Source organism: Chiloscyllium plagiosum, chromosome 6 (genome assembly GCF_004010195.1).
Source record: "Chiloscyllium plagiosum isolate BGI_BamShark_2017 chromosome 6, ASM401019v2, whole genome shotgun sequence".
In the NCBI taxonomy this organism is placed as follows: Eukaryota; Metazoa; Chordata; class Chondrichthyes; order Orectolobiformes; family Hemiscylliidae; genus Chiloscyllium; species Chiloscyllium plagiosum.
The window spans coordinates 73287394-73309901 of NC_057715.1; the positions used below are offsets into that span (position 1 = coordinate 73287394).

The window sequence follows — 22508 nt, forward strand, 5'->3', positions numbered from 1 at the left end:
TGCTAAAAGAAAAGCTCCTTCAAACATAGTCTGGGTCACTGCTGCCCAGATTTCCACACCCTCTGTAATCTCAGCCGCACTGTCCACTTCCCAACACACTGCTCTTTGGTCTTAGATGGGGTGTGCTGCATTTGAATATCACTACCCTCAGCTCACTTTTTTTCAACTGAACTCAGAACTCAATAAAAAATATCTGAGTCATTCACCTTCATAATTGGCAGACTGTTGGTGGGACAGGCTGTGATTGCACATGAAGTTATAAATTAAATCGACAGAATCAAGTTCAGGAAGTTGATAAAATGATACCCTCAAGATGTCTGCAAGACACATTTAAAAATGTTTGAGAAGAAATTGATGGAAGGTCAGAAAAGCTTATAATGTTTGTATGCTAAACAATACTTTATAAGCATAAAGTGATATTTTCGCGAAATGGTGCTAGGTTTTCAAAATCAATGCTTCCACACTATTTGGTTTTCTGAAGGTCAATAGCAAAACTAGCCATGTTTGCACGTCATCTCAATAGTTAAAATGGCTGAATGTATCTTGTTAACCAACATCCGTGTGCTTAATACTCAAGGGTCCAAAAGCAAGCCTCCCTGCAATTTTGTTGTGTTGTGCTGACCATCTCATGTTAACAGAATTTTTAAAGATTAGACAAAACTGGTCCTTTGCTGTAGCTAATTCTGAATTCTTAATTCTGAAATGACCTAGAATTTAATAATGTCAAAAACACAATCACATCGTGTTCCATTCTATAGGCTATGGGATTAAGAAGTCAGTAGGAACTTAAGCATCTAAGGACTTGTGAAATGTTTAATGGATTCCCTTCTCAGAACTACTTTTATGAATTGCCAACCACATCTAAATTGAGTCATTACTATTTTTCTGTACGGATTAATTAAGATGCTCCATGGACGTTCCCGTCTGTGTCTTGTGATGCAAAAATTTGATTAAATTGTAAAGGTGAAACCGATTGCCAGGCAACACTGTGGGGTGCAGAGTGTTGGACCATGTACCAGTATATGGATATTGAGTTGTTTTACCTTACAGTGCACTCCTCTCTAGTAGCTGATAATACGTGACAGAAGATAGAATGGATTACAGCTGCCAAAGCCAGACAGATTTGGTGCATTACAGTCTTCTGGACAGTTGTCATGGAATTGCAAGATACTCTTCCTCATATTGATCTTATTTTACCAATCATCTAACAGGGGCCAGAGCAGTCTCATTCCATCACTTGCCTGCAGACTTCTTACCTAAATGTATTTTATTCATTTTTCCTTCCCATTAACTATAATTCACATTTCTCCTGCCACCATATACAGTGTCAAATGCTCGCCACTACCACTACCATGGTCAGTAAAGAGGCTGAAAAATACTCAAAAGAATTTGAGAAGTTGAAAGAAAAACTGCAACAATATTCAATCCTACACTTAACCTGAAATTCCTACAATCCTATCATTGTAAAAAGGTTACTCTTTTATTACATTCTGCATAAACCCTATCATCTCACTCCTGTGCCAGTTCAAACTGGGCAGGAAACATGTGATAACAATATTCATAAACAAGCTCTGAGCTATCTGGTGGACCCAACTTGCTGTTCTGTCAGTATAAAGCTTAAGCATTATACAATCAATTATGGAAATAGTTTTAGGAGAAAGTGAGGACTGCAGATGCTGGAGATCAGAGCTGAAAATGTGTTGCTGGAAAATGGGGCTGAGACAAGGTGGAGGGAGGGGAAATGAGGAAACTGGAGAAATCTGAGTTCATCCCTTGTGTTTGGAGGGTTCCTAGGTGGAAGATGAGGCACTCTTCCTCCAGCCGTCGTGTTGCTACGGTCTGGCGATGGAGGAGGCCAAGGACCTGCATGTCCTTGGTGGAGTGGGAGGGAGAGTTGAAGTGTTGAGCCATTCCTGAAGAAGGGCTCATGCCCGAAACGTCGATTCTCCTGCACCTTGGATGCTGCCTGACCTGCTGCACTTTTCCATGGAAATAGTTTAGTTAAGGTGTCTAAATTAGCAATACTTTGAAAGGCAGATAAAAACAAAAGGCCTAATGGCTGCTTTCTGTCCTTAAGAATGTTTATATTTACCCTCAATAGAATGTTTATTCCTTACTTCCACAGGTTGCCGCAACATCAAAGGCCAAAGGGCCTGTACTGCGCTATAACGTTCTTTGTTTTATGTTTTACTGGTACAAACTATACAATTACTTAGAGAAAGATCCTACATATCAAAAATGTAAACCAATCATAGCACAAAAGATGCAGTTTATAACCTTACAGAAGTGACTAATATTGCTGTGGTTCTGTTCGCCAAGCTGGAAGTTTTTGTTGCAAACGTTTCGTCCCCTGGCTAGGCGACATCATCAGTGCTTGGGAGCCTCCTGCGAAGCGCTTCGCAGGAGGCTCCCAAGCACTGATGATGTCGCCTAGCCAGGGGACAAAACGTTTGCAACAAAAACTTCCAGCTCGGCAAACAGAACCACAGCAAGGAGCACCCGAACTACAAATCTTCGCACAAACAGTGACTAATATGATCTGTTACTGATGCCATCTGCACAGACCTTGACTCTGCAGCAAAGCATTTCAAATACAAACTCCCCACAGCAAGATACCTAAGAGCAAAAGGATGGTGTTCCTCTGCAAGCTCTTGACTGATGTAAAAATAAAATAATTGAACAACCATCAGAACTGGGACCATTATTCAGCTGTGAAGCACAGAAGAAATACCCACAAAAATGTCAAGACAGCCAAGAGATTTATCTTATGAACCAAAGAAACAAATTATTTATCCATCACAAATGCCTAACTTTAACCCATGTATTTGTGAAAAGCAAGATATTTTTAGGATTACCAAGGAGCTAGACTTTCTTTTAATCTTCCAAATTCAGGAATTGCACTTGCTCGTGACAGTCTTGTTGAAATCCAATATCTTGCACTTACTTTGTCATGATCTCCTAGTCCACTTCCCTCTGGCTTGGCGCGAATGACAAATGGTGTGACCAGCTTTGATAGAATCTTCTGAAAACTGCAGCAAATCTTTGGAGAAATAATCTCAAAGCAATCCTGAAATCTCAGCATCTTGTGAGCTTCAGATTTCAGTTGTTTCCTGAGTCCTTCTCCAAGTTGAAGGATCAACATACTTGGGTCAAACATGAAGTGGAATGGGAAAGTTCTGCAGAAAGTGACAATGCTTATCTTTAGATCAGATGGAGAATGAGTTAAACCCTGTGGAAGTATTTTCATATTAGCTGTATCATCATGTACTTTGATAATGAAGGTAAGACAATTACTCCGATCTGTGCCATCTGAGGATAACTTTTCAGGGACATTGAGCACCTGCACCACAGCAACTTCCAGCTGATAGATCTTCTGTGCAGCAGCTTTGATCAATCCAGGCATTGCAAATCCAACAATTTTGTGTGGATGAAAGTATTGAAGCATCAGAGTACCATCAGTTGAATCTTTGCATAGGAAAGAAGGGGATTCAAATCCATCATGTTTACTATTAGATGTTCTTGCATGTTCCAGTAAAGCATTAAACCCAACAAAAAAGTCCTGCAGTGTACTTCCAACTGCTCGCAGGACTCTTTCATTTTCTTCAAAACAAATGCAGAACAATTCCTCACCAAATTTTCCTTGCAGTTCTTCAATCTCCAACCCTGAAAAGAACAGATAGCTTTAATAATGATGATATAAAATAATGCCACTTTTGTATCGTGATATGTCAGAATAATGTGTGTACTGGTGAACATAACTCAATGCCACACATTACCAACCTTCCAAACTAATTTTTTAATCTCTTCTGTTTTAAGGAAAGGATCTTATTTTTATTAAATGTCAGTGCTGGACAGCAGTGTTCAAACTTACATTCTACTGCACATCACCTGTATTTGATACTGAGATTGCATAATCAGCTATACTTCACCTCAAAATACCTAGTCCAATAAAGTAACTTAAATTAGCCCCTACTCCTGCAAAAGCTCATAATTCTTCCCACTTCCCATGAATTTGGTGGTTAAAGAAGTTGTGGTATCATACTGACACAACCAAAATTAATTCACATCAACACTTTGTCCTGGCAGGTGGAAAGTCTTAACACAATGATTCCAAACCAGATTCAAAGCCAAATCAAGTATGTGAAATGCCATTTAAACAAATGTACCAACCAATTTAACATTTGTTTGTTTTTGCAGTCAAATAATTCCTGTATGAATCGACCAGATCATCTCTCCTGACAGAATAAGTAAATAGGCAAGTTAAATTTAAAGCCACAGGTTTGAATAGCTGTACTCAGAGGAAATGGACATGAAAATGTACTGAATTATATCAAAATAACTCTGGATAGTGTTGAAAGTGGCAAGTCTAATCAAAGTACACAAAATATTTAAATCTATAGCCAAAAGCAGAATCAAGGAAATCATGCTCAAACTATAAATTTCTCTTAGTCTGATGACCAGACCTTGAGTACTGTGGACTTGTGACCAGTTATCAATGACAAAGGTTTTCTACCGGTCATATGATTAGTTCCCAGGTAGTTCACATTCCCAAACTGTTGAGCGAGACAGGGAAAAGCCATCAGATCTCCACGGGCTCAGGAGCTATTTCTATTCTCTACAGTGAAAAGAAACTCTAAGCCTATAGAAAACCAGTTTGTTTTTCATTTAGCTGTTGTAAAACAATCACCCTGTTCCTCCTCCAAACAAGTAAAGGCTTCCAGAGAAGGAAGTGCAAGCAGAAGAATCATAACAGTAAAATCCTATAAACATTAACCACCGAACTGCCTTGCCATTCTTTCTCTATGCTCACAACAGCCATATGTTTTCCTGTCCGTATTTGTTAGTGTATGTCAGTAAATGGGTATATATAAGGGGTTGGAGCTTTGACTACTAGCGTTATATGCCAATGGTTCATAATTGTTTATCTGTTTGTGCTTTGTTCTTTTCCAGGATTAATTTGAAACAGAGGCAGCAAGTAATTGTGTGATATTAGTAAATCACAGGTGAAGGAAAACATTGGGTTCAATAGTGAATTTAAGATATAACACTGGAAATGGCAAACTTATCCTGCAAATGGCAAATTTCTTCCTGGCAGTCTTCAGAGAGGATTGAATGATTTGGTGAGTAAACTGGGAGGTAGCATTGCCTGGCAGATATAATTGCTTAATTAATTGCATGGTACATGCGTTTAGAGAAAATACAAGGGAGACTGGATATTCTGGGTTGTGAAACATCAGAGTCATGAAACATCAGAGTCAGATGATATTCTGTTGAGGTTGAGGAGTGAATGGAAGTTCAACTCCAGTTTCTCCAAAGGGAAGAAAAAGACAAGAAAAGAGAAACTTATTCTTCTCTAGATGATTATAAAGCCTATCTCTTATAACCCTTTCTAACACTTTACCCACAACCGAAGTAAGGCTCACAGGTCTATAATTTCCAGGGTTGTCTCTACTCGCCTTCTTGAATGAGGGAACAACATTTGCTATCCTCTAGGCTTCTGGCACAATTCCTGTAGACAATGACAACATAAAGAGCAAAGCCACAGGCTCGGCCATCTCCTCCTTGGCTTCTCAGAGAATCAGAGGATTAATCCCATCCACCGCAGGGGACTTATCTATTTTTACACCTTCCGGAATTGCTAACACCTCCTCCTTGTGAACCTCAATCCCATTGAGTCTAGTAGTCTGCACTTCAGCATTCTCCTCAACCACATTGTCTTTCTCCAGTGTGAATACTGACAAAAAGTATTCATTTAGCACTTCCCCTATTTCCTCTGACTCCACACACAACTTCCCACTACTATCCTTGATTGGCCCTAATCTTACTCTAGTCATTCTTTTATTCCTGATATAACTATAGAAAGCCTTAGGGTTTTCCTTGATCCTATCTGCCAATGACTTCTCTTGGCTCTTCTTAGCTCTCTCTTTAGGTCTTTCCTAGCTAACTTGTAATAATCAAGCATCCTAACTGAGCCATCACATCTCATCCTAACATAAGCCGCCTTCTTCCTCTTGACAAGAGATTCAACTTCCTTAGTAAATCTCGCTTGACAACTTCCTCCTTGCCTGACTGGTACAAACTTATCAAGGATCCACAATAGCTAGTCCTTGAATAAGCTCCATATTTCAATTGTGCCCATCCCCTGCAGTTTCCTCCCCCATCCTAGGCATCTTAAATCTTGCCTAATCACATTCTAATTGCCTTTCCCACAGTTATAACTCTTGCCCTGCAGTATACACCTATCCCTTTCCATCACTAAAGTAAACATAACTGAATTGTGGTCACCAAAGTGCTCACCTACCTCCAAATTTAACACCTGGCTGGGTTCATTATCCAGTACCAAATCTAAAGTGGCCTCGCCCTTGTTGGCCTGTCTACATACTGTGTCAGGAATCCCTCCTGCAGACATTGGATAAAAACTGACCCATCTAAAGCACTTGAACTATAGTATTCCCAGTCAATAGTTGGAAAGTTAAAGCCCCCCATAACAACTACCCTGTCACTTTCGCTCCTATCGAGAATCATCTTTGCTATTCTATCCTCTACACCTCTGGAACTATTTGGAGGCCTATAGAAATGGCTAGACAAAGGAATTGGATAGATGATGACTGGACATTGTTAATGCAGAGTAAGATGACCAAAGCATAGAAAATTTAAGCTTCACAATAAAAAGAGGATTCTTGGAAATCTAACACGCAAAGATAGATATATTGTCTGCATATAGTTAGTGCCTGAAGCATACCATGAAAGTTTCTGGAACTTAAGGAAACAACCTGGAAACCTACATTTATAAAATCCCTACGATGTGGAAGGAGGCCATTTGGCCCATTGAGTCCACACCGACTGTCCAAAGGACGTCCCAACCAGACCCGTACCCTATGACCCTGCATTTCCCATTAGTCATCCACCTAACCTACACATTCCTGGACACTATGGCCAATTTAACATATCCAATCCACCTAACCTGCACATCTTTGGACTGTGGGAGGAAATCAGAGCAGCCAAAGGCAACCCACGCAAGTGTATGTGCAAACTCCAAACAAATAGTTGCCTAAGGATGAAATTGAACCCAGGTCCTTGGCACTGAGGCAACAGTGCTAACTATTGAGTCACCATGCTGTCCATTGTTTTTATATTTTTTTTAAGCTGCAAGCAAAGTCATTTTGATGGGTGGATATGGCATTAGAAGCTGAAACCATCTTGAAGCTCTTAGAAAGATTATTCTCTTAAAAGTTGGCAGCTGAGACTTCATAAAAACACAGTGCAGTTCTATAAAGCATATCACATGTCAGGTGATAAGAAAACCTCAACAGCACGGTTGGTATTCATACCAGGTTTTGAGGGCCATTTAGCTGTTTGTTAATAGATTGTGTAGAAAAATACAAAAAACACAACAGGTCAAGTGAGATGGTATACTTTACCTTCGTAGCCTGGTCATCACTATCATTGCATGTGATCTAACATGAACATGTCTCTTAGAAGGCATGCTGACCCCCTGACTGAGACATAAAACAACAAATACCCTTTAAGAATATGTAGTTGTTTCACAAGTTGAGTATGATCTTAAGAGGTCCTTTCTGTATTTGCCTGTTTGCCAATAACTGAACATGACCTGCTTCATAAAATTCAATGAAGTACATCTTATAAAAGAAATTGAAGTACATGGAGAGTAACCAAGACAAATTGCTTTTTGAATTTGGAGCCATTTCAAAGGCATAACATGAGAAGCAATTCAGAATATTAAATCACCATCAAATCTATAATCTTCAAAGCTGCATAAGCTGGGCAGGTGACTGAGGTGTCAGAGGAGAAGCACTTTTAGGTTAGTGACCATAATTCTAATAGTTTTAAAATAGTGATGGAAAAGGATAACCAGACCTAAAAGTTAAGTTCTAAATTGGAGGAACACTAATTTTGATGGCATTCAGCAAGAACTTCCAAAAGTTGATTGGGGTTGAATATTCACAGGTAAAGGGATTCAAGTGAATCCCTGTAAAAGTACAAAAGCAATAGGAGTGTACTTAAGAGACAAATCAAGAGAGCAAAAAGGGGACACGAGATAGCTTTGGCAAATAGGTTTAAGGAGAATCTAAAGGGATTCATTAAATACATTAAGTACAAAAGGGTAATTTCGGAGAGAATAGGGTCACTTAAAGATCAGCAAGGCTGCTTAAGTTAGGAACTGAAGTATTTTGCATTAATGTTTATTGTGGAGAAGGATATGGATGATTGAGAACGTGGAGAAATAAATAGCGACATCTTGAAAAACGTCCATATTTCACAGGAGTTAGTGCTGAATGACTTAAAATGCTTAAAAGGTGGATAGAATCCTGGGGCCTGATCAGGCCTAGAACTCTGTGGGAAGTTAGGGAAGTGATGGCTGGGCCCCTTACTGAGATATTTATATAAGCAATAGCCACAGGTGAGGTGCCAGAAGACTGGAGGTGGGTTACACATGATGCCACTATTTTAAAAAGGTGGTAAGGAAAAGCCAGGGAACTATAGACCAGTGAGTAGGACGTCAGTGGTAGGCAAGTTTAGATTAGATTACTTACAGTGTGGAAACAGACCCTTCGGCCCTTTACCTAACACTACGGGCAATTTAGCATGGCCAATTCACCTAACCTGCACATCTTTGGACTGTGGGAGGAAACCGGAGCACCCGGAGGAAACCCACACAGATACGGGGAGAATGTGCAAACTCCACACAGTCAGTCGCCTGAGTCGGGAATTGAACCCGGGTCTCTGGCTCTGTGAGGCAGCAGTGCTAACCACTGTGCCACCGTGCCGTGTTGGAGGGAATCCTAGGGACAGGATTTACATGTACTTGGAAAGGCAAGGACTGATTTGGGATAGTCAACAAGGCTTTGTGCGTGGGGAATCGTGTCTCACTAATTTGATTGAAATTTTTTTGAAGAAGTAACAAAGAGAATTGATGCGGGCAGGACTGTTGAAGTGACCTATTTGGACTTCAAGATGATGTTCAATAAGATTCCTCATGGTGGACTAGTGAGTAAGATTAGATCACTTGGATTACAGGGAGAACTAGTCATGTGCATGCAGAACTGGCTCCAAAGTAGAAGACAGAGAATGGTGGTGGAGGGTTGCTTTTAGACTGGAGATCTGTGACAAATGGTATGTCACAAGGATCGGTGCTGGGTCCACTGATTTTTGCCATTTATAAAATGATTTGGATGTGAACGTAGGAGGTGTGGTTAGTAAGTTTGCTGATGACACCAAAATTGGAGATATAGTGGATAGTGAAGAAGGTTACCTCAGAGTACAATGGGATCTTGATCAGATGGGTCAATGGGCTAAGGAGTGGCAGAAGAGTTTAATTTAGATAAATGTGAGGTGCTACATTTTGAAAAGACAAATCAAGGCAGGACTTATACACTTAATGGTAAGGTCCTGGGGAGTGTTGCTGACTAAAGAAACCTTGGAGTGCAGGTTCATAGTTCCTTGAAAGTAGAATCATAGGTAGACAGGATAGTGAAGAAGGCATTTGGTAAGTTTGCCTTTATTGGTCAGTGTAATGACTATAGGAGTTGGGAGGTCATGTTGCAGCTCCCAGGTGGAGGAAGGATGTTGTGGAACTTGAAAGAGTTGAGAGTAGATTGACAAGGATGTTGCCAGGGCTGGAGGGTTTGAGCTATAGGCTGGGGCTATTTTCATGGAGCTTCGGAAGCTTAGGGGTGACCTTATAGAAGTTTATAAAATCATGAGGGGTATGGATCGGGTAAATATCCAAAAAGTGTTTTCCTCCGGGTGAAGGAGTCCAAAACTAGAGGGCATAGCTTTAAAGGTGAGAGGGGAAAGATTTCAAAGAGACTTGAGGGGCAACCTTTTCTCACAAAAGGTGGTGCATGTATGGATAGAGTTGCCAGAGGAGGTGGAGGCTGATACAAATACTGATTAAAAGGCATCTGGATTAGTCTATGAATAGCAAGGGTTTCGGGGGACAAGGGCCAAATGGTGGCAAATTGGACTAGATTTATTTAGGATATCTTGTCGGCATGGACGAGTTGGATCGAAGTATCTGTTTCCCTGATGTACAGCTTTGACTCCGAAATTCTTGAATTGAAATATTTACAAACAGAAATTTCAATTACTGTATTGAACAGAATCAATATGACACCTATGCAATTTCTGACCTACAGGAATAATTTCTAAGCTAAAACAGACTCTTTTTTAAAATTTCTATATTGTGTAAGAAAATAGCTTTACCGAGAACATTTGCTGAGGATTGCAATATTCCTGAGACATCTTCCAGCTCATCGTTGACAGAGTGATCGGCAAAGGGACATCTGTTGGACAGTTGTGGATCTCGTTTTAATTCTCTGCAATTGAAACAAAATGTGCTTTTAAACACTCAGACTAATGAATAAAGTTAGAGTTAAACAGTTAAAGCAGAATATTTTGAGTATCACCAAGATTGACCCACAATATTACACAGTTTAGAGCTTCAAGATTAATTGGGTATCCAGATTTTTCACATCAACTGTAAAGGTGACAGCATCAGAAAAAAAAAGTAAAAGCCAGTAAAAATTGCAAATGACAGTACTGGTCCAAACTGGAGTTCCAATTAAGGCATTCAAGAGGAGTTGGCTCAGTTCTCTCATTTCCACGTTTTACTGATTTGTTTCCTTCTTTCACAAGTGACAAGCAGGAATGAAATGAGTAGTTCACCGGGGCATCAAAGTTTTCTTTTTTGTGAGGTAATGCAACTAGACTAATCTCAAGTACAACTCTAAATAAATAAATGCCCCTCTTAATAAAAGGTCATTGTTATATGGCACAATTAATTTATCTTTCGATGGAGACAAAATGCTGCTTTACAATCATGCAGCATATTGCCCTCAGCAGATTAAGAATTCTACTAAAGTTTTGAATTTGTGGCTTTACATTTACATAAAATTAACTCAATGCCACAAAGGTATGTAGAGTGTGGAAAGAGAAATGTTCCTAATGGTGTTTCAGTACAAAAGTGTTTGCAGCATAGTCTCCTTTTCTTGAATAATTCCACATTTCTTTTTTTGCTATTGATTTTTTTTGTGAAATGCAATGTTTTTTGGAAGTGTGAGGAAACAATATTCAACTTAAGATGTAGCATCTAATTCTCCAATGTCAAATTAGGGGTGCAAGCCACATGGAGGGTGAAATATTCCCAGTCCTGCAGGGATGTAGTAGTTGGAACCAGGACTCTATCTTTATGGAGGCAGATTATTGCTGGGACAGGCTAGCCACCCAACTGCACTGGCCAGTTTGAATAAATAACTTCTTATTTGTAAGAAGACAAGGGACATGGTTCGCCATTAAGGGTCAAATTTGGTAGGAGCTTGATAGTATATGGATAGGTAGCCAGTAAAGAGGGACCAAAAAGGCCTTTTGTTCTCACCCTCCACTGGATAATGATTGATCAGTGGGCTGTAGTTTCAGCCAAAGGCCATTCTGTAGAAAGGTTTTCTTTCCACGGGAATGGGTTGCAACCATGGCCACTGTTCATTTCATTAGATTCAAAAGCTTTTCCGAGGATGCCTCACAATAGAGGCACCTCATGGTTCCCATCCTGTAAAGGAAACACCCAATGGTGTTGCTGGAGCTTCCATCCTTCCAAGACTGACACAGAGGTTTGAATGGCTTTGGAAAAGTGCAGCAAAATTAACTTATTAGCAAAATGTGAAGTCATACAGTTAAGAAGGCAGTGGTTTTAAGGATACACATTTGGATTAGGGAAAAATAGTATAGTGTAGTACTGAATATTGTTTAATGGAAAGCAAGTGATATTAGACCAGGGTTTAATCCTCTTAGATTAAGAGTCTAAACATGAGTATACATTGGGCAATTTCAAATTTAAAGATTTGGGGTAACTTGTGATCTGTGTGAAATTTAATGTTACACTATCATTTTCTAGATAACGTGTTTTCTTTTTTTTTTAAAGATTACTTACAGTGTGGAAACAGGCCCCACGGCCCAACAAGTTCACAACGACCCGCCGAAGTGCAACCCACCCATACCCCTACACTTACCCCTTCACCTAACACTACAGGCAATTTAGCATGGCCAATTCACTGGACCTGCACATTTTTGGACTGAGAGGAAACCGGAGCACCCGGAGGAAACCCACGCAGACACGGGGAGAATGTGCAAACTCCACACAGTCAGTCGCCTGAGGTTTATTTCACTGATGTGTAATTCAATAAAATTTCAGTTACGTTTCTCCACTTATCATTTGTTAATTTTAGAAACTTTTTCTCCCAGGAAAGGGAGAAGGGTTTTGGTTTATGTGGAAGATAAATCTGAAAAAGTGATATCTGACCAGGACACGTCCCATTACCCACATTCTTTGTTTTCATCTGGGCTGGCGCCAGGCTATTCAAAACCTTGTATGTTTCAATAAGATGCTTCTTCCAACACCCAGTGTTAGAATCCCAACTTACTCAGTCTTTCGCCACGGGGATACCCTTTCATCCCATGAATCAGTTTATTAAGTCTTTACCGCATTACCTCTAACAAGTAAATATATCATTTCATGGAAAGGGACAGTCCAGTTATGATCTCATCAAAATTCTATATAGTAGTAGGAAAATTTCTTTGTTCTTCTATTCTAGTCCCACCTCAATAAAAGCCAAAATGACAGATGCCTTCTTAATTGCTTGTTGTACTGGCATATCAACTTTAAGCTGCTTGTAAGAGTACAGCCAAGTGTACTCTTAATATCGATACTGGAAGATTTCATGCAATTTAAAAAATACTCTGTTCTCTTTGAATCTCTAAAGTGAATAACCTCACACTTCAATATGTCATAATCTATCTGATACCTAGCTGCCCAATGTTTATAACTCTTTGCATCCTCTGTATTCTCCTGTCCTTTGTGCCATCAGCAAGCTTGTTCCTGTTACCTCTTTCATTGAGTCATTAATTAGCTGAAGCTGCAGCAGTGATTCATTTGTTAAAGGTTGCCAATTTCAAAACCAGAACAAAGAAAATTACAGCATAGGAACAGGTCCTTCGGCCCTCCAATCCTGCACCGATCCAGATCCTGTATCTAAACCTGCCACCTATTTTCTAACGATCTGTATCCCTTTGCTCCCTGCCCATTCATGTATCTGTCTAGATACATCTTAAATGACGCTATCGTTCCTGTCTCTACCACCTCCGCTGGCAACGTGTTCCAGGACCCCACCATCCTCTGCATAAAGAACCTTCCATGCCTATCTCCCCATAATCTTTCCCCTCTCACCTTGAACTGGTGACCCCTAGTAATTGAGTTCTGCACTCTGGGGGGGAAAAAGCTTCTTGCTTTCCACCTTGTCTATACCCCTCATGATTTTGTAGACCTCAATCAGGTCCCTATTAACCTCCATCTTTCTAATGAAAATATTCCTAATCTATTCACCCTCTCTTCATAGCTAGCATCCTCCATACCAGGCAACATCCTGGTGAACCTCCTCTGCACCCTCTCCAGAGCATCCATATCCTTTTGGTATGGAGGCAACCAGAACTATACGCAGTATTCCAAATATGGCCAAACCAAAGATGTATACAACTGTAACATGACCAGCCAACTCTTGTATGCAATACCCTGTCCAATGAAGAAAAACATGCCGTATGCTTTCTTGACTACACTACTGACTTGTGTTGCCACCTTCAGGGAACAATGGACCTGAACACCCAGATCTCTCTATGTCAATATTCCCCAGGATTTTTCTATTTACTGTATAGTTCGCTCTTGAATTGAATCTTCCAAAATGCATCACCTCGCATTTTCCCGGATTGAACTCCATCTGCCATTTCTCTGCCCATCTCTCTAACCTACCTATATTCTGCTGGGTTCTTTGACAGCCCCCTTCGCTATCTACAAATCCACAAATCTGCAAACTTGTTAATCAGGCAACTGATGCCTTCCTCCAAATCATTTATATATCACAACCAACAGTGGTCCCAACACAGATCCCTGTGGGACACCACTAGTCACAGGTCTCCATTTTGAGAAACTCCCTTCCACTACTACTGTCTCCTGTTGCCCAGCCATTTCTCTATCCATTTAGCTAGAACACCCTGGACCCCATGTGACTTCACCTTCTCCATCAGCCTTACCATGGGGAACCTCATCAAACGCCTTACCAAAGTACCAATATATGACGTCAACAGCTCTTCCCTCATCAGTAAACTTTGTCACCTCCTCAAAGGATTCTGTTAGGTTTGTAAGACATGACCTTCCCCTCACAAAACCATGCTGCTCATTACTGATTAGCCCATTTTCTTCCAAATGGGAATAGATTCTATCCCTCAGTATCTTCTCCAGCAGCTTCCCTACCACTGACATCAGGCTCACTGGTCTATAATTATCTGGAGTATCTCTGCTACCCTTCTTAAACAAGGGGACCTCACCCATGTTCAAAGATATTGCACAGATATCTGTTAAAGCCCCAGCTATTTCCTCTCTCGCTTCCCTCAGTAACCTGGGGTAGATCCCATCTGGACCTGGGGAATTGTCTACCTTTAATGCCTTTTAGAAAACCCAAAACTTCCTCTTTCCTTATGCTGACTTGACCTAGAGTACACAAAGATCTATCCCTAACCTCAACATCCGTCATGTCCCTCTCCTCAATGAATACCGATGCAAAGTACTCGTTAAGAATCTTACCCATTTTCTCTGACTCCACACGTAACTTTCCTCCTTTGTCCTTGAGTGGGCCAACCCTTTCTCTAGTTACCCTCTTGCTCCTTATATGAAAAAAAAAAGATTTTCCTTAACCCTGTTTGCTAAAGATATCTCATGACCCCTTTTAGCCCTCTTAATTCCTCATTTCAGATTGGAAGAATATTGGGAATGTAGGACCAAAGCTTTGTCTGTCTTCAGTAGCCTAGACCTTATGTACGCATCCTTTTTTCCTCTTAGCTAGTCTCACAATTTCATCTGTCACCCATGGTTCCCTAACCTTGCCAATTTGATCCCTCATTTTCACAAGAACATACCTTTCCTGAACTCTAATCAGCCTCTCTTTAAAAGCCTCCCACATATCGAATGTGGATTTACCTTCAAACAGCTGCTCCCAAGCTACATTCCCCAGATCCTGCAGAATTTTGGTATAGTTGACTTTCCCCCAATTTAGCACTCTTACTTTAGGATCATTCTTGTCTTTGTCCATGAGCATTCTAAAACTTATGGATTAGTGATCATTATTCCCAAAGTAACCCCCTACTGAAACATCAACCACCTGGCCGGGCTCATTTCCCACATCAGTATGGCCCCTTCCAGAGTTGGACTATTTACACACTGCTCTATAAAACCCTCCTGGATGCTCCTTACAAATTCTGCTCCATCCAGTCCTCTAACACTAAGTGAATTCCAGTCAATGTTGGGAAAATTAAAACCTCCTATCACCACCACCCTGTTGCTCCTAAGTCTTTACATGATCTGTTTACATATTTGTACCTCTATCTCACATTCGCTGTTGGGAGACCTGTAATACAGCCCCAACATTAGTACCGCACCCTTCCTATTTCTGAGCTCTACCCATATTACCACACTGCTCGAGTCTTCCATAGTACCCTCCTTCAGCGCAGCAAGGATATTTTCTTTGACCACAAATACAACTCCTCCATCCCTTTTACCTCCCTCTCTATCCTGCCTGGAGCATTAAATATCCTGGGATATTTAGCTGTCAATCATGTCCTTCTCTCAACCAAGTCTCAGCAACAGCAATAACATCATGCTCCCAGGTACTAATCTAAGCCCTAATCTAGAGCCTTTCCTACTCTACTTCTTGCATTAAAACAAATGCACCTCAGACCACCAGTCCTTTTGCTTTCATCATCTGCTCCCTGCCTCCTCTTCCCTTTAGTCACGCTGAGTTTATTATCTAGTTCCTTACAGACTTTAGTTCCTTACTGTTCTCTAACCTTATTTGGTTCCCAACCCCCTGCCACATTAGTTTAAACCCTCCCAAAAGCATTAGCAAAAGTACCTCCAAGGACATTGGTTCCAGTCTGGACCAGGTGGAGACTGTTCAATTTGTAATAGTCCCACCTCCTCCATAACTGCTTCCAATGTCTGAAAAATCTGAACCCCTCCCTCCTGCACCATCTCTCAAGCTATGCATTCATCCTGCTTATTCTATCATTCCAACTCTGACTAGCGTATGGCACTGGTAGCAATCCTGCGATTGCTACTTCGGAGGTCCTACTTTTTAACCTGGCTCCTAACTCCCTAAATTCTTATAGGACCTCATCCCTTTTTTTTATCTATATCGTTTGTGCCAATATGCACCATGACAACTGGCTGTTCATCCTCCCCCTGGAAAAAGTACCATTTATCCATACTCTTGGCTTTCTGCCCATTAACGAATAAAGTAAACATCGGTCCCGGAGAGGAGTTACAGAAAGTTATTATGGGGAATGAGGAATTGGCAGAGATATTAAACAAATGTTTTGTGTTAACCTTCACAGAAGACAAATTATATAAAAAGAGCGTAACCTTAGTGACCAATAAAAGCGAGAAACTGAAGATATTGAAGGGTGCCGAAAAGATTTACAAGGATATTGCCAGGGTTGGAGGATTTGAGCTATAGGGAGAGGTTGAATAGGCTGGAGCTGTTTTCCCTGGAGCGTCAGAGGCTGAGGGGTGATGTTTTAGAACACAGAACATAGAACATAGAAAGGTACAGCACAGAACAGGCCCTTAGGTCCACTATGTTGTGCCAAGGTTTAATCCTAATGTAAAATATATTAACCTAGTACCCCTCAACTCACTGCTATCCATGTGCATGTCCAGCAGTCGCTTAAATGTCCTTAATGACTCTGCTTCCACCACCACAGCTGGCACCGCATTCCATGCATTCACAACTCTCTGCGTAAAGAACCTACCCCTGATGTCTCCTTTATATCTTCCTCCTAATGTCTTCAAACTATAACCCCTCGTACCAGTCAATCCTGCCCTGGGGAAAAGTCTCTGGCTATTGATTCTATCTATTCCACTCATTATCTTGTACACCTTGATCAGGTCTCCTCTCTTCCTCCTTCTCTCCAGAGACAAAAGTCCAAGCTTATTCAACCTTTCTTCATAAGGCAAGCCCTCCAGTTCAGGCAGCATCCTGGTAAACCTTCCTTGCGCCGTCTCCAAAGCCTCTATCTTTCCTATATTAGGGCAACCAGAACTGGACACAATATTCCAATTGTGGTCTCACCAGGGACTTGTAGAGCTGTAGCAAAACCTCGTGGCCCTTAAACTCGATCCCCCTGTAATGAAAGCCAAAACAGCATATGCTTTCTTAACAACCCTATCTACTTGGGTGACAACTTTGAAGGATCTATGTACTTGCACACCCAGATCCCTCTGTTCCTCCACGCTGCCCAAGAATCCTGTCTTTAATCCTATATTCAGCATTGGAGTTCGACCTTCCAAAATGCATCACTTTGCATTTATCCAGGTTGAACTCCATCTGCCATTTCTCAGCCCAGCCCTGCATCCTGTCTATGTCACGCTGCAGCCTGCAATAGCCCTCTATACTATCAACGGCACCTCCAACCTTTGAGTCATCTGCAAATTTACTAACCCACCCCTCAACCTCCTCATCCAAGTCATTTATAAAAGCTACAAAGAGCAGAGGCCCAAGAACAAAGCCCTGCGGGACCCCACTCAACACTGACCTCCAGGCAGAATACATTCCATCTACAACCAATTCTGAATCCAGATAGCCAAATCTCTCTGTATCCCATACTTCCTGACTTTATGAATGAGCACCCTGAATGGGGAACCTTATCAAATGCCTTGCTGAAGTCCACATACAACACATCCACTGCTCGACCTTTGTCGACCTGTCTTGTCACCTCCTCAAACAACTCAATAAAGGTTTGTGGGGCATGACCTGCCCCTCACAAAGCCATGCTGATTGCCTTTAATCACACTATGCTTTGCCAAATAGTCATAAATCCCATCCCTCAGAATTCATTCCAAAACTTTACTAACCACAGATGTAAGACTGACTGGTCTGTAATTGCCAGGGATTTCCCTATTGCCCTTCTTGAAAAGAGGAACAACATTCGCCTCCTTCCAATCCTCCTGTATGACTCCCGTGGAGAGTGAGAAGGCAAAGATCCTCGCCAGCGGCTTAGCAACTTCCTTTCTCATTTCCTGGAGCAGCCTAGGATAAATCTGGTCTGGCCCTGGGGACTTATCAATCTTAATGTTTTCCAAAATTTCCAACACATCAACTTCATCAATCTTGATCTGGTCAAGGCTGTATCCCAGCTCCTCAGTTTTCATTCACAACAAGGTCCCTTTCCTATCTGCTCAGATTCCACGCACAAGTTCCCTTCACTATACCTGATCAGCCCTACCTTCTCACTGGTCATTCTCTTATTACTCACGTATGAGTAAAACGTCTTTGGGTTCTCCCTAAACCTTCTTGCCAAGCCTTTCTCGTATTCCCTCCTGGTTCTCCTCAGTCCATTTCTGAGCTCCATTCTAGCAAGCCTGTAATCCTCTAAAGCTGTGCTAGATCCTTGCTTCCTCCATCTAACGTAAGCTGCCTTCTTCCTTTTGACGAGAAGCTCCTCTGTTCTCATCATACAAGGTTCCTTAATCTTACCCCTTCTTATCTGTCTCAGAGGAACAAATTTGTGCATCACTCATAACAACTGCTCCTTAAATAGTCTCCACATGTCTGCCGTGCCCTTTCTGTGGAACAACTGCTCCCAGTCTGTACTTCCCAACTCCTGTCTGATAGCGTCATAATTTCCTTTCCCCAATTAAATATCTTCCCTCGGTAACTGCTCCTTTCCCTCTCCAAGGCTATGGTAAATGTGAGGCAGTTGTGATCATTGTCACCAAAGTGTTCTCCCACCGCGAGATCTGACACCTGTCCTGGCTCATTGCTGAGCACCAAATCCAAAATGGCCTCTCCCCTTGTCAGTCTGTCTACATACTGAGTAAGAAAACCCACCTGAACGCACCTGACAAAAATAGCTCCATCCAAACCATCTGCACTTAGGAGGTTCCAGTCGATATTGGGAAAGTTGAAATCACCCATAACAATAACCCTGCTACTTCTGCATTTTTCCAGAATCTGCCTACCTAGAAGTTCTTCAATCTCTCTACTGCTATTAGGTGGTCTGTAGAAAACTGCCAATGAGGTAGCTGCTCCCTTGCTGTTCCTAACTTCCACCCATACTGACTCAGTAGACAAATCTTCCTCAACAACCTTTGTTTCTGTAGCTGTGATGCACTCTCTGATTAGCAATGCTACATCCCCTCCTCTTTTTCCACCCTCCCTGTTCTTTTTAAACATTCTAAACCCTGGAACATCAAGCAACCATCCCTGCCCCTGTGAAACCCACGTCTCCGTTATGGCCGCAACATCATTTGGGCGGCACAGTGGCACAGTGGTTAGCACTGCTGCCTCACAGCGCCAGAGACCCGGGTTCAATTCCTGACTCAGGCGACTGACTGTGTGGAGTTTGCACATTCTCCCCGTGTCTGCGTGGGTTTCCTCCGGGTGCTCCGGTTTCCTCCCACAGTCCAAAGATGTGCAGGTCAGGTGAATTGGCCATGCTAAATTGCCTGTAGTGTTAGGTAAAGGGGTAAATGTGGGGGAATGGTTGGGTTACGCTTCGGCAGGTCGGTGTGGACTTGTTGGGCCGAAGGGCCTGTTTCCACACTGTAAGTAATCTAATCTAATCATAGTCCCAAGTACTGATCCATGCTCTAAGTTCATCACTCTTGTTTCTAACACTCCTTGCATTAAAGCAGACACATTTTAACCGATCCCTTTGTTTCATCGCGTGAGAAACCTTTCTGATAGATTCACTACATCCTGTCACTGCCACATCTGCAACTGTCCCCCTCTCAGACATGTGGCTCTGATTCCCACCCCCCCTGCCAAACTAGTTTAAACCCTCCCAAAGCACACGAGCAAATCTCCCACCCAGGACATTTATGCCCCTCCAGTTCAGGTGCAATCCGTCGTTCATGTACAGGTCCCACCTTCCCCAGAAAGTATCCCAATGGTCTAAGTATCTGAAGCCCTCCCTCCTGCACCAGCCTCATAGCCACGTGTTAAATTGCATTTGCTGACTGTCCCTCACCTGTATCGTGGCACCGGTAGCAAACCTGAGATCACTACTCTACTTGTCCTGCTCTTCAGCTTCCAACCTAAATCTGTAGTCACTTTTCAGATCCTCCATCCCTTTCCTGGCTATATCATTGGTGCCAATATGTACCATGATTTTTGGCTGCTCACCCTCCCCCTTCAGAATCCTGTAAACCCGATCGGCGACATCCCGGACCCTGGCACCGGGGAGGCAGCAAACCTTCCGGGAGTCCCGTTTCTGACCACAAAATCTCCTGTCAATCCGTCTAACTATTGAGTCCCCTACCACTAATGCTATGGCTTTCCCCTGGTAGGTTGTCCCCACAAGCAATATCCAAAATGGTATACTTATTTCTGAGGGGAAGGCCACAGGGGATCCCTGCTCTGAACGTCGGTTCCCTTTCCTCTCCCTAACTGTAACCCAGCTGCTCTTATCCTGTGTCTGGGGAGTGACCACCTCCCTGTATATCCTCTCAAATTTCCCTCTCAGCCTCCCAAATGATGGGTAGTTCATCCAGCTCCAGCTCCCAAACTCGGTTTTCGAGGAGCTGGAGTTGGGTGCACTTCCCGCAGATATAGTCAGTTGAGATGTGAAGTGTCTCTCACCCACCACATTCTGCAGGAGGAACATACAACTGCCCTAACATCCATTTCCCGCTCCTCTGAAAGCCCACACAGATAAACAAAGGAAGAGAAATTTAAAAAATGAGAAAGTCAAAGTAAGATTAGAGGAGGTAGGTGGGAGGGAGGCCCTACAGTATAGGGTCTCGGGTTTCGATCTCACCCACTTAAAAACTTCCCAGAAGTCTTTTTCTCCTCCCTCTTACCTCTCGGCAAATGGAAGCCCCGATGCCTGAGCTAAGTGTTTTAAACAGTTAGACTCACCTACCCAGAAGTCCTTTGCTTCTCCCTCGCACCTCTCGACAAATTTTAAAGGTTTATAAAATCTTGACGGGCATGGATAGGATAAATAGACAAGGTCTTTTCTCTAAGGTGGGGGAGTCCAGAACTAGAGGGCTTAGGTTTAGGCCAAGAGGGAAAAAATTTAAAAGGGACCAAAGGGACAACTTCACGCAGAGGGTGGTGAGGATATATCAGGATGGATATATAATTAGGAAGGGTTTAGAGGGATGTGGGCCACATGCTGGCAAATGGGACTAGATTGGGTTAGGATATTTGATCAGCATGGACGAGTTGGACTCCATGCTGTACTCTCTATCACTGTATCAGGGGTTTCTAAAAAAAAACTGGAGAAACTGTAGCAACTAAAAACGAACAAATTCCCAAGACCTGATGACCTAGAATTCTAAAAGAGGTGACTCCAGATATAACAAATGAACTGGTTATAATTTTCTAAAATCCTTAGATTCCACAAAGAGTCCCAGTGGATTTGATGTCAGCATGTTTAACACTGCTATGCATGAAAGGGAGGAGGAGGAGAATTGGGAACTACAGACCAGCTAGCTTGACATAAATGGACAGGAAATGCTGAAATCTATCATAAAGGAAATCTTAATACAATTTAATCATCGGGTTGAATGATACACCATACCATGGGCTAAGAGAGATGGAACCAGTCCACTCTGTTTCATCACAGTCAGCCAAGTGAGTTCTGGCCAGTTAGCAGCTAAATGGGAAGACAACCCTGAGCAAACAGAAGCTCCATGCCCAATTGGGCCTTTTGACCAGGAGAAGCATTAGTCCATGAACTGGAAGCCATTCCTTAGTCGCAACTGCAGGGGAAATCACTTTTGGATGGATAACTGCATTCAAAGATTACATTATTGCCATTAAAAAATTGGAGTAGCAGCAGATAAGAGCATGTTTTTCCATTTTGCTGCTATTGTGCCAGCATTATGGGCTTGGGAGGCATTGGTATCGAGGTTATATCATTATTCTAGTAATCCAGAGCTCCAGCTAATGTTCTATGGGCATGGGATCAAATCTCACCACAGTAGATGATGAAATTTGAATTTAATATAATTTAGAATGAAAGCCAGTTTAATGGTAGTCATCTAAGTATTATCAACTGTCAAAAAACCCATACAGTTCACTTTTGTCCTTCAGATAAGGAAATCTACTGTCCTTACCTGATCTGGCTACAGTTGATTCCCTGCAATGCGGTTGACTTTTGACTGCCTTCTAAAATGAAAAATGTGTTGCTGGAAAAGCGCAGCAGGTCAGGCAGCATCCAAGGAGCAGGAGAATTGACGTTTCGGGCATAAGCCCTTCGTCAGGAATGAGGAAGGTGTGCCAAGCAGGCTAAGATAAAAGGTAGGGAAGAGGGACTTGGGGGAGGGGTGTTGGGAATGCGATAGGTGGAAGGAGGTTAGGGTGAGGGTGATAGGCCGGAGAGGGGATGGGGACGGAGAGATCGGGAAGAAGATTGCAGGTCAAGAAGGCGGTGCTGAG

General features: G+C 42.1%; 1 protein-coding gene across 1 annotated transcript in view; it reads right to left on the reverse strand.

The window, feature by feature from the left end:
* gucy1a2 (guanylate cyclase 1, soluble, alpha 2) overlaps positions 1 to 22508 on the reverse strand; it is a 250309-nt gene that overhangs the window by 159172 nt on the left and 68629 nt on the right. Inside the window, exons 3-4 of the mRNA XM_043691828.1 lie at positions 10228 to 10340; positions 2945 to 3663 (exon numbers count right to left, since the gene is read on the reverse strand). Coding sequence (XP_043547763.1) covers positions 2945 to 3663; positions 10228 to 10340 — 832 coding nt within the window. The remainder of the gene's footprint in view (positions 1 to 2944; positions 3664 to 10227; positions 10341 to 22508) is intronic.